The 13,398-nt window shown below is 40.2% G+C and overlaps 1 protein-coding gene across 1 annotated transcript; it reads left to right on the top strand.

Moving 5' to 3' along the window:
* The first annotated feature begins 10,327 nt into the window (after positions 1 to 10,327).
* On the top strand, positions 10,328 to 12,353 carry LOC109621437 (glucose dehydrogenase [FAD, quinone]). The gene is made up of 2 exons (XM_020075452.3): positions 10,328 to 11,983; positions 12,046 to 12,353. The coding sequence occupies exons 1-2, from the start codon at positions 10,328 to 10,330 to the stop codon at positions 12,244 to 12,246; spliced, it is 1,857 nt and encodes a 618-aa protein (XP_019931011.3). The 3' UTR covers positions 12,247 to 12,353.
* The last annotated feature ends 1,045 nt before the right edge of the window (positions 12,354 to 13,398 follow it).

The raw sequence follows: 13,398 nt of genomic DNA on the forward strand, positions 1-13,398 counted from the left end.
AGTTTACCAGGGGGAGAGGGGGTGGTGCTGATCTAGACAGATCTAGCTAACACTGAATAGCCTGCAGCGGCATACTCGATCGTTTCTCCTACTAAGTTGCGCTTCCTAAAGCCACGTCTTCGTGCAATATGTTCCGTCTATAATTCTTCGTCGCAATCATTCAGCCCTAAATGGCTATCATGAAACCTTCTGTTTCCGAGAAGAGGTCGCGCCGAACCAAGTAAACGTTCGACGCTACCTTATCGATGTGATCGAGTTCCAGTTGGTTGGGTAGTATGTAGAATGAAGAATAAAGCTCGCTCTACTGGAACATCTTGTCCACGGTCTCGATGTCACCGTTCAGCTGGCAATCTACTTACACTAGATGCAATGGTCAGCTTCACATATAGTGCAGTACATTTCGACGGTTCTGGCTTTCAACGAAATATGGCCGCAGCTGCTGAATCTGGGAGACACAGAGCTTCTGGATAACTGTAACGCTTTTTTTCCCTACTGCGCAAAGAAGAGTGACTCTCTAAATGGGGGTGGGGCATACGACCCCCTGGGGGGTCACGACCCACAGTTTGGGAAACTATGGGGTGGTGCATTCGGTGCTTGATGAACGCCACTCTGACTGCTCATTCTAGCCCCTCGAGATCAGTCTTGGTCCACCCCCAAAGCTGTATACAGGGAAGTGGAACCATCTCGGCAGGGGTCCTATTTTAACTCAGCCAATTTTAAACCAATTGACCCATTTTTGGAACGCGATGAGATACGTATAGTATCTAGCCGTGTACAAAATATCAAGTCAATTGGTTTGGATTTGACTGAGTTATAGCGAAGAGTGCCAACGCACAAAAATCCGAATTTTCAACTTCATCGTGAAATCTGTGCTGCTGTACGCTAGTGAAACCTGGTGTGTATCAGTGGAGAACACTCAACGGCTGCTGGTCTTCATCAATAGATGTCTGCGGTATAGAACTCGTAAATGGTGGCCTCACCTTTGGATCGCGATATCATCGAAAGCCGTTAGCAACTGAAATTCGTGAGTGAAAGTGGCGGTGGGTGGGCCACACTCCACGCAGGGGGCGGAAACGGAATCTACAAGCAAGCGTTAGATTAGAACCCAGCAGGACATCGCAGCAGACGCAGGCCCGGTGGTTAGGCGCAGAGGGTCATGGCGCCGCAGCCTCCACAAATAAATAAAGTAATTCGACAGAAATTTGACCTGGCCGCAGGTCAAGGCGATGGCTGGCAATCGTCCAGGATGGAGATCTTCCAAATCGGCCCTGTCCACCACAATGTCTCCAATTTCACACTGCCGCTATTCTTCTGCCAACCACATCCCATCGTCACTATGCTGGACAGAGTTCTCCCATATTTTGTCCCGTGTTAGTTCTTATGTCACCCGGATCTGTGTAACGTCGCCAATTTCCACTTCGTACATTTTCCATAACGCCACAATCGTTTCGCAAGAGCACTCAACCGCTCGCTGTACGTTTAATCGCTGTGTATACTCAACCGCTGGTACATAAGATCTCAATAATGTTGACTTAGGTACAAAATTTGGTGTTCTGCGGGCTTCATAGTTTCAACAACATAAATGACTAGCCTATTTAATTGATCGATTCCCCTGCTTGTCCTATCGACTAATCGACCAATCTTGGTCCGCAATGCGGTAATCCGTTTCTCTAAACGCCGCATATACACGGTTTTTTGCGTCCTGAGGCGACCTTCACCGTCTCCTTGTGGGCGTGTCCGCAATTCCAGCGTCTTGACAACAGCCCCCTCAGATGAATATACGACCTTGAGATTCTGTACAGCCTCCTAGTACTTGTCAACCGATAGGTATTCCGCAACTTTGGTATACGTTGTTGGGGCATGGGGTCTGTCCCTTGGAACTACGTGGCTGGTGTGGCCATATGGAGTACTAGTCTTGGTTCTAGTTCATCTCGTAGTTGCTGTCGTTGCATATCCGTTGCTGATTCTGGAGCAGTGGTTGCAGTCGAATCACCACTCTAACTTATGTTTGATGTATCCAGCCGAAGAGAACTCCTTCATGTCGCTCTTGTTTTCCTCTTCACTCCCAATTCCCTCTACGCTTCCAGCTTGATGTTCCTCAAATCGACAGTGGAAAGTATTGTGTGAAGCATAATTTACAGCATCCCTGATCTGCCGGACATGTCCGTCTCCATCCTCGTGTAGGCAAAGTCGCACTGAACATTCATGAACATTCATCTCCCTCGTCCATATGATCCACTGCCATCGGCCGCTTGCTAACGTGAGTGAATAACGTCAATCATCAGTACTTTAAAAAATGAAGCGTTTTTTCTCGAACGAAGCAAAGTTTGCTCTTCTTCGATCGGCGCTTTTCAACCCAAAACGGAAGATATTTGGATCAAATACTTCTGAAAAAAACATGAACAATAAAAATGATTACTAACACTGTTCGACAAAAAAAAAACTTTTGCCGTGATCAAAGACCCCATTAGTAGGGCATAAAAGCGCATGGGAAATGTAGAAAAATGCCATTTTCAAATCTGTTGGAGCACCCCTAGAAACTTTTTGAGATGAGATTGAATTTTATTCATTTTTGAAGGTTCGACAAAAGCTTTAGAAATCATAATAAACACATTTGAATTACAATATCTTTGAAATGCAGTTTTGTGCACCGCTGAAATTTTCACAGATCTGAGAAGCAACTTTGATAAATAACTAGTTAAAATTTCTACCTATTACGACATTCCATTTCATTGATACATATCCGCGAAGGCTTAACTCTGACTTATATAGTGAAAATCTTTTAGGTTTCTTTGTAATCTAATCCCATAAAGCACGCCCATATTCATATCTATTTAAAGAACTTCTATGCATTAATGCCGTGCAGCGTCAGTCTTTCGGATACTTCGAACGTCTCGGAATATTGGATGGATTTCCGCTCCAGTAGGAGAAAACGTTTCTTTACAAGTTCTCCACTGGGTCACTAGATGTGACGTCCGTTTTCTAGTGTTAATGTATTTTTCATTCTCTGACTGAAGAAGATGAAAATTGTATTTCAAACATCTGGTTTAACTAAGTATGATTCTGGAAAGCTATACGAGAAATTTTAGGATATGATTACAAAGGATCCACAGGAAGAAAGTTAGATTAATTCATTGAGGTCAGCATGAGTGTTTTAAGGAAAAACTTTTCCAAATAAAATTAATGTTCTAATTGCAGTTTTCAAAAACTTTTTTGTCGCTTATGAAAATGAGCAAAGTTTATTGTAACATTTGACATCAACTGTTACTTTCATAATCATGTTTAAATACCAACATACTGCGATTTTGAATGCAATGGATTAGGATCACAATTCAGACAAAATACACTCCGTTCACTTTATTCAAGGAAGTATTATGTTTTGATCGAATTTCGAGTCGTGCCCAAATTTAAATATCCATATATCGCATATGGATGAGAATGCTTCTCAATGATTTGGTGTGTACCTAAGTAACCGTTCCAGATTGCTTGACCTGGTGGATATCAAGCAGTTCCATGTTCTTAAAAATTTAAATACGATACGGAAAATATATTCAAATTCCAACGACCTCTGCATTGAAACAAATTTGCACTATTTGGACTTGTTGTGGTGGAATCTTTCCTTCGATAGAAATCAACTACACCTATTGATAGCAGCTTCCTTTAAGCAGCTTCAATGCTGTAATAAACACTTTATTTATCTAAACTATTTTAAATTATAAATTAAACTTACACTTTAGTGTAGGATTCCGACATCGCAAGGCTACAATTCCCACTTCACTACCCTTTTCAAACTCATTTCTTCTCTCAAGTATTGCTATACATATGCACTGTCTTTGCCCATTTCAGTGTGGCCAGTTTCACTGAACTTACCACAACAGGACTCAATAAATTATATTAGTGGTACTCACTAAACAGATTAAATTTGCTGCGTAAGCCATGATTTTCTGCTTATTTTAAATGTTCCATGGTTTTGCGAATGAAATAATCAAAGATTGCCTTGGTGATCGCGACGTTTAATCAGTTTAATCGGTTTACGCTGTTTAGTGAATCCCCCTATTAACTCGCCTTAGTACTTCTGGATAGATAGTATTTAACACTATATTAACAAATAGTGTCTAGGACCATTTAGGCAGGAGCACCTATTTTGGGCACTTGCTGCTATAACTCAGTCAATTCCAAACCGATTAACTTGAATTGTTGCACATAGGTAGATACTATGCGTATCTGATCGTGTCTCAAAAATCAAGTCAATCGGTTCTAAATTGACTGCGTTATAGACACAAGTGCCCAAAATAGGTGATCCTGCCCAAATGCACAGTGGCGGGCCTCCTACAAAGGTCGGACAAAACCTCAAATGTTAACCGAAATGGCTAAAATTCACAGGTTATGATGATTTTAGTGCCCTAAATCTATTTCTGATATGGAACTTTTCATAAATTTTGCTTTTACTACACTAGGGTGGTTCAAAATTTTGAAATCTACTGATTATGGGAAGCATGTAAAAAGTAATCGATAATAAGCTATTACGATGCGTTTTTGAACGTAGATTTCGATTACCCTTCAATTTTGGGGTTCTTAAATCATGTATTGGTATTGAAATTAACTATAATTGTGTATTTTTCCTGTTAGGGTGATCCAAAATCTTCAAAACCACATAAATCATTAGAAAAATTCGATTACCTACGTTTTCTTTCAATGGATCAATTCTGATACAAGCCAACGTTTACTGACACGATGTGGTCTATTCTCAGTGACCGTCCATAGACCACGTTACGTTCTACGGTGGGTACACGGAGGTAAGTTGACGATTTAAAATGGGGTCAGATAGCCTCATACAAAAAACTGCGTAAAATTTGAACTTCTTTTTATCAATCTCGTTTCAACGACTTCATATGTGCTCGTCCGAGTTTGGATTAGTGTACATTGATCTCTGTTATTACTTGTCGAGGCAACCAAAACAATCCTATCTATAAATAAATGGCAACACATATTCGCCGTATTTAATGGAGTTGTTAATAACGATCATCAGAGATCGAAAATCATATTGATGAACAGTAGAGCTCCAACATATATTTTCAATATCTTTATAATTCTATGTGTCGTTAAGTAGAAATGTGGTCTACGAAATCGCATGAATAACATACAATAAAACATAAGTTTTAGAAAAAATATATAAGGGGTTTCACTAAAGAGCGTAAATTGTTCATTTCATAAAATTGCGATTGAAATACCCAAAGATTGCCTTGGTTATCACGTTGTTGACGCGAAAAATATTTAACGTAGCGTTTTACGCCGATTAGTGAATTCTTTTTATATTTTATAGATGACAGCTGCTTTGAACTTTAGCGATGTGCGTGTAAAGGAGTAACGCGTACATGTCGATGAATTTGTGTCACTGTATATTGAAACTACGATAAAAGTCGTGAATCAGCTTCCAAGCTTTTTGAGCAATTCTAACGATTAAGAATGTATCGAAGAAACGACCAGTTTCCAACCAGTGAGCAATGGTTTGTAGTTATTGTTACATGTTTTTCACAATTCAAGACCAACACCATTTTCATCGCTTCAACATTTTGTAAACATACATGTTTCTGTCGACCCACACACCTCACCACCACTAACAGAAAGCACAAACATCAAGCTTTCTGATAGTGGTGGTGAGATGCGTGGGTGGATGCCAGAAGGCCTCAAGTCGACTGAAACGTGTTTGTTTACGCAATGATGATGGGGTTTTGAATTGTTTTTTTTTGCCTTTATTTTTATGGTTAAAAGAGTTAGTTGTATTTGGTGAAGCAACACCATCTTAAACAATCGGGATGTCTGTCTAAGCATAAAAAGGTTTAATCATTCATAGTCATCACTCCCCTCTCCTCCAGCTCAATGTTTTTTAACTGAAACACCCATCTTGTGGTGATTTTCTGTCAAAAAATAAAATTATATTGAGAAAAAAAATAAAATAAAAAAATTGTCAGACAGTAACCATCACGTTATCATTCAAAACGCCCCCCCCCCCCTTTATTCCGCTCCCCTCCACCTACCACCACGTGCCTAAGTGAAGGCCTCTTACTAAAATGAGGATTGCCTGAAGTCAATTTTAATTATGTGAAAATAAAATATAAACTTCAAACAATATCATTTCCTCCGCAACCATGCGGCTCCATTGTGACTCGATAGAAAAAAAAAAATTTCGTGCTTAGCAAACAGTGCGCAAACAGTGACCTATATAGCCAAAAACTAGACAAAATTGCACGTCAGATCCAGGATACGGCGTCGTTTTCTGATGTTTCCTAAACAAGTACTGGATCTCTTTAATACGAAGTTTTTCTTCAAAATTTCATTAGAGTCAATATTTTTGCATGTTGTAAAAACAAAATAATTTTAGTTTCCAAACAAACCCTGAAATGTGATGGTTATATATACCCAAAAACACCAATAATATTGTCACATTATCCAAATCTTACTGAGTTTAACCACGAGCTCATGAAGAAAGCTCATAAAATAAAGACAAAAACACTAGTGAAGTACCACAGAAAACCTCAACTTTGAAAAAATCTACAAGACTCAATTTTTGACCAAATGACTCGAAAATTTGGAGTTTTCTTAGTTGAAGTATCTATGGAAGAAAAATATTAGACGAATAAAAAAATTATGTCGATTTTTGAGGTTTTGTCCGGCTTCCGGCCACTGTGAAATGGTTCCAGACCACATGCCTCTGGAACTTATAAAGCAATTTTACAATCTTGAAGGACATTATTGAGCTTGAAATTAAGAATGGAAATATTTTAATACATGACAAATTCAATTAATTTCATAAATGTGTCTTCAATGGTAATGCTTCATCATACACATTCTGTATTGTGAAACTAACTAAAATGTGATGAAAACAACAGTGCTCTTACGATTACTAATAGTGAATGGAGAATGTTCTCATTTTTGGCTTGCATTTTTTTAGGGTTGTATTGTTTTGAACAGTTGTGAACTTAAACCATGTTTCTGCGCAATGCCAGCTTCAATTCATTGTATTGAAAAAGGTTTGTTTTATTCAATAAAGTTATCAATTTTACCACCTTGGTATGGCTTCGAAACATTTAGTGAATATAGACAACTCACGAAAACACTGGATACGTTTTTTCTGTACCGATCGCAAATTATAAATGTATTAGATTTTATTTTATTTTTATTTTAACACAGGCTTACCACGTTAGTAATTAGAAAAATCGACCGGATTTTCTTCTCGAAAATTTGAATTTAATTATTTAGATCATAAGTGTAGCATTTTGAAGTCAAATCAAAGTAAAATAGTTATTTTGTTATGAATAGATAAGGATAGGGGCTTGCTTTTTGTGGTTGAATTAAGAGAAAACTTCAAGGATTTGTATTATATAAGTCATATTTGATTCTTCCCGGGTATGTATCAATGAAATGGAATGTCGTAATAGGCTGAAATTTTGACTAGTTATTTATCAAAGTTACTTCTCAGATCTGTGAAAATTTCAGCGGTGCACAAAATTGCATTTCAAAGATATTGTATTTCAAATGTGTTTATGATGATTTCTAAAGCTCGTGTCATACCTTCAAAAATGAATAAAATTCAAACTAATCCAAAAAGTTCCTAGGGGTGCTCCAACAGATTTGAAAATGGCATTTTTCTACATTTTCCATGCGCTTTTATGCCCTACTAATGGGGTCTTTGATCACGGTAAAAGTTTTTTTTTGTCGAACAGTGTAATAGTGTGGAATGATGATGCGTAACTATCTAAATCTCTCTCTTCGCCGGTGTATACGGCAATGAACATACTTGGTTTTTATCCCATATTATAGCAAATGACATAAACTCATATTTGATCGAATGTAATAGTCACCTTCAACATACCCTTACTGACAAAATGATTATTTTTTACATTTTTTTAGCACTAAATAAATCCACTGAATCATTTCGCGAGCTCTCCCTCACCGCAACAGGTAAGAACAAATGGTCTGCAGTCAGTTTACTTTATCAGCCAACCGACTGACGAGGAATGGTTTAGTTTCTTTTTGCTCCCTGTGGCCTTTGGGTAGTCGTTTGTAGTGGTGGTTGGCGTTGATAACTGATCGTATTTTCATCTTCACTTGTATTCAAGCACTGCAGGTGCAGCATGGCCAAATAAGTGCTATAGCTGGCGTTTTTGCTCTGCGATCGTAGTACAGGCTGCATTCGCTCTTGCACCACACCTTCTTCCAGTCACTGCTCGCTCGCTCTGTCCTTCGTCCTGGGACCTGCTCCAGTAGGAGCTCCCTCCTAGGGTGTTTTCGCTCTCTATCCATAGGATTTTAGGGGTGTCCCAGGAAATCTCAGAAGGTTTCAGTGGGGGTTCCTGGCTGTCTCGAGGGCGTTTCAGGGAGTCCTAGGAGTTTTCAAGGAAATTCCAGAGGATCTCAAGAGACTCTAGGGGGGGTTCAAGGGGATGATTCAGGAGGATCCAGGTGAATTTGAGGAGGTCTCAAAAGCATTTCAAAGAGTCCCATAGGGCGTTTCAGGGGCATTTCAGGGGTAGCCCCAGGGAATTGTAGTGGGTCTTAGGGGCGCATCAAGGGGTTCCTGTGCGGCCCTGAACCCTCTGAAACGGCTCTTTAACATCATGAAACACCATTGAAAGGGCTTCAATCCCTCTAACATAAATCTTTAAACACCCTGAAACCCACCGTAATCTCCCTGGGCTGTTTCTGAAACGCACCTGAAACCAAAAAAAAATGTCATCGATTGAAAATGTCATTTCGACATATCTAAATTCAGCCACTTATAGCTCATTTCAGAAGATGAATCTGAAAACAAGATGTATGAAAAACTTGAGCGGCTTGACCAGTTGTACAAGAAAGTCGCGGAAAAACCGCTCTCACTTTAATATTTAAGGTCAATGTCATCATTGAAATAAAGCCAATTGAAATTTATGACGAATATCAATTGGTGTTTTTCTAAGATAGCCGATGACATTTACTTTAAATTTTGGAGATAAAGCGGTTTCCGTTTTCTTGTAGACTTGGTCTAGCCGCACAAGTTTTTCATACACCATATTTTCAGGTTCAGCTTCTGAAATGAGCTGTAGGTGGTTGAATCTAGGTATGTCGAAATGACATTTTAGCACTGCCTTAAACTATTTAAAACCACCTTATGCCCTTTTAAATTCCCCTGGACTTCTGGAGCTCTTAAATCAACCATAAAAACCCCTGGAATCTCCTTCTTTCAGGCTCTCCTGAAACCTCAAGAAACCTTCTCGGCCTCGTCTCAAACTCGCAGGAGCAAAGCCTTTTCTCTAGAATTAGGTTCGCTCATTAAAAATGATGACTTAAATTATGCATAAATCTTCCTCTTTTTATGTCCTGCAAATACATGTCTCCATTTACATCCGGCGAATGGGTTCATTCCACGCACTTCTACACCGCGGTTTTTTCAACATCATCGGGCTCCTGCTGTCGATTTTTGTTCTTTTTGCACAAAAATGAAGACAATTATGTATTTATATTCTTCTAATAGGGAAGTGGAACCATCTCGGCAGGGGTCCTATTTTGGGCACTTTTCTGCTATAACTCAGCCAATTCTGAACCAATTGACACAATATTTGGAACGCGATGAGATACATGTAGTATCTAGCCGTGTACAAAATTTCAAGTCAATTGGTTTGGAATTGACTGAGTTATAGCGAAGAGTGCCCAAAATACCGGCCACTGCCCAAGTAGTTCGCTACCCTAGTACTCGAAACTTTGAAAACTGTCTGGAGAAGTAGCAAATTAAGTGGCGTTCATTCAAAATTTGTCATTTTTTCTATGGTGTCCCGTTACGACGTATTTCTTGATTTCATTCTAAGCAAAAAGGTCCAATTCCTAATAAGAAAGCATAAATTGAATCATCTATACCAATTTGATCGTTTGATATGCGGATTAGTATGTATTAACCAACGTAACAATTTTTGGAAGCAAAAGTTTGATTCTCGCTCAAAACGTTACGCATGGAATGTGTCTAGTCAATGGTATAAAAGGCTTCAGTTTAAATTTAAGATTAAATCAAACTTTAAAAAGCCGAAGCCATTAAAATGTTGCTTTAATTTTTATTTTATTAAAAAAAAACTTCGTCGCACTCGTTGCACTCGTGAAACAACTCAACTGTCGTTTCCGATTCCATTCCGACCGGTCATGGTCGTCAAATTTATCTATCGCTCCAATAGTTTATATAAAACGGTTATCACCGACCCGCGACAGGATCAGTTCAAATTAACGGCCGAAAAGCAATGACCACGGAGCAATCGTCGTTCCATCGCGTGTGTTCGGGTACAGTCAGTGTGGTGGTGGTGCAATGGCGCGAGTTTGGTTTAACATTGCAATTCTTTCTCTAGGGGTTGCTTTGAATGGGGCCGAAAGTGTGAATGATAACAACAGGACACTGGGAAATTTTATTGATTTTAGCCAGTGGTTAGGACTTAACTATGGTGATCCAGATCCGGTGCTGTTGGATGTGTATGACTTCATTGTGGTTGGTGCTGGTCCAGCCGGAATTGTGATTGCCAACCGGTTGAGTGAAAACCCTGCTGTAACGGTGCTACTGTTGGAGATTGGAAAAGCTGAAATTCCGCTGCTGCAGCAAGTGCCCGGAGTTTTCTTTACTCAAGCTGCAACTGATTACAATTATGCGTATGTGACTGAACGGCAGGAGAAAGCATGTTTGGGTTTGGTAGATCGCCGTTGTGCGTGGCATCAAGGTCGAGGTTTAGGAGGCTCAACGATCATCAATGATATGTTATACACGCGCGGAAACCGAAGAGATTTCGATTACTGGAACGCGACTGGGAATCCCGGATGGAGTTACGAAGATGTGTTGCCATATTTTATGAAATCAGAAGATGCGAAAATACGTGATTTTGATCAGAATGGGTTTCATGGAAAAGGAGGATTTCTATCAGTGGAAGATGCAGCTTATAGAACACCGATCGCCGAAGCTTTTGTGAGAAGTGCAATTCAAGTTGGATTACCATACGTTGACTACAATGGACCAGAGCAGTATGGGACATCCTATGCTCAATTTACGATTAAACAAGGGAGAAGAATGTCAGCAGGAGCATCGTTTCTGCAACCTATTGGTGATCGCAAAAATTTACACATTCTTACTAAAGCTTGGGTCACTCGAATTATATTTAACAAAAACCGAGCTATAGGAGTGGTATACACAAGAAACAAAAGTGTTCATAAAGCCAAGGCGAAACGTGAAGTGATAATATCCGGGGGTACATTCGGTAGTGCAAAGTTATTGATGTTGTCAGGAGTTGGACCAAAACAGCATCTAGAAGAATTGGGAATTGAAGTGTTCAAAGATCTCCCAGTTGGGAACGAATTGTATGATCATCCTGCCGTATTGGGACCAGTATTCACTGCTTCGAAGTTAAACGACCAAAACGAAAATGGCGACAAGGTTCTTTCAATTCAAAACATCGTGAAATACATTTTGGGGAGTGGTCCACTATCATCCGCAATAGCTGAAGGGTTTGCATATTTGAAAACACCATTCGCACCGTACCCCGACCCAAATTGGCCTGACGTAGAGCTAGTTCAACTGTTGTCCACTCCGGGCGATGATTATACGCCAGCAGCACGCCGCTACTTCAGGATTGAAGACGAAACTTTAGAAACCTATTTCAAACCGCTCTACAAAAAGCGCGCCTTCATGTATCTCTCCATCGTGATGCATTCAACCACGAAAGGCTCATTACGTCTTAAATCGAAAAACCCATATGATCACCCTCTGTTCCACTATCAGTACTTTGAAGATGATCGCGACCTACAAGCGTTGGTCTACGCCATGAAAGCGGCCATGAAAATCACTAGTCAGAAACCCTTCCGTGAATTGGGTGTTGAGCCATATCGAACGAAAGTGCCCGGCTGCACACATCTTCCGTTCGACACGGACGATTACTGGCGCTGCTACGCCATGACCCTGACCTACGTTGGATATCACTTTGTGAGACTTGTCGTAAATTTGTACACCAAATAAATCATTAATCGGTCCATTTCTTCAAACAGGTCGGCACGTGCAAAATGGGACCGGTTTGGGATCGAACATCGGTCGTCGATCATCGGCTGCGTGTTCACGGCATTCGTGGATTGCGGGTGGCCGATGTCAGTATCGTTCCGGTGGCACCCAGCGGGCATACCTCGGCGTATGCTTATATGATAGGCGAAAAAGCGGCTGATATGATCAAAGAGGACAATTATCTACCGTAATGCATCCAATTATGTTAAGTGATATACTAAGTAGTACAAATAATACATGAAATGTTGCCAAATACGAGAATAAATAGTCAGTGATGGATAAACATATATAAAAAGAACCTGGCTCAACCGATCTAGCAGGTTGTACTTCAACCATTCAACTCTGCACTAATCATTGAATAATCTAGTCCCGAAACCACAACGGTAGTTGTACTTACAGTTGCGCTTGCAATTTGGTTCAACTTCAAGGTGATCTACACTCAAAAACATAGCATATCTGATAAAAGCGCTGATATATCCACCGAACCCAAATAGGCCATATAATGGAGTAGCCATAATCGTTTGTGTGTTATTGCCAATATAATATACAGGAGTTGAAAACCAGTTGCATTCATATGTAATCGCATGAGGATTATTCATGGGAGAGGGGATTAGAGGAACCGTCAAGGGGTTTCCGGGGCGTTTCAAGACTTCTAAGAGACGTTTCAGAGAGTTTCGGAGTGCTTCAGGGAAGTATTTAGGGCGTTTCGAGACATTTCAGGAGCGTTTGAAGGATGTTTACAAAGGTTTCCATGGGCGTTTCAAGGCATTCCAGAGGCATTTCAGAGTGGTTTCAGGGCAGTTTGATAGCATTTCAAGGAGGATTACAGAGACGTTTTAAAGGTGTTTAAATTTTCACGATCATTTTAAATTGTTTACGGTTGTTTCAAGGGCGTATTAATGGTATGATTGGGTTCCAAGGGCGTTTTGAGGCATGTCAGGGGCGCTTCAAGGGGTTTTCGTGGTCTTTTCGGGGGATTTCAAGAATTTTTTTAATGATTTATGGGTTTCAGGAGTATTTCAAATGAATTACTAGGATTTTAATGGGATTAGGGAGGTTTCAGGGGACGCTTCAAGGCATTTCAATCGGTGTTTTTCTAGAGAGGTATCAGCCATTTAAGGGCGTCTAGGGTTGATTCAGGGGCCCATATAGCCGAGGCGGTAAACGCACGGGTATTCAGCATGACCATGCTGAGGGTGACGGGTTCGATTCCCGGTCGGTCCAGGATCTTTTCGTAAAGGAAATTTCCTTGACTTCCTTGGGCATAGAGTATCTTCGATATACACATGCAAAATGGTCATTGGCAGAGGAAGCTCTCAGTTAAAAACTGTGGAAGTGCTCAT

This window comes from Aedes albopictus, chromosome 3 (assembly GCF_035046485.1).
Source record: "Aedes albopictus strain Foshan chromosome 3, AalbF5, whole genome shotgun sequence".
Classification (NCBI taxonomy): Eukaryota; Metazoa; Arthropoda; class Insecta; order Diptera; family Culicidae; genus Aedes; species Aedes albopictus.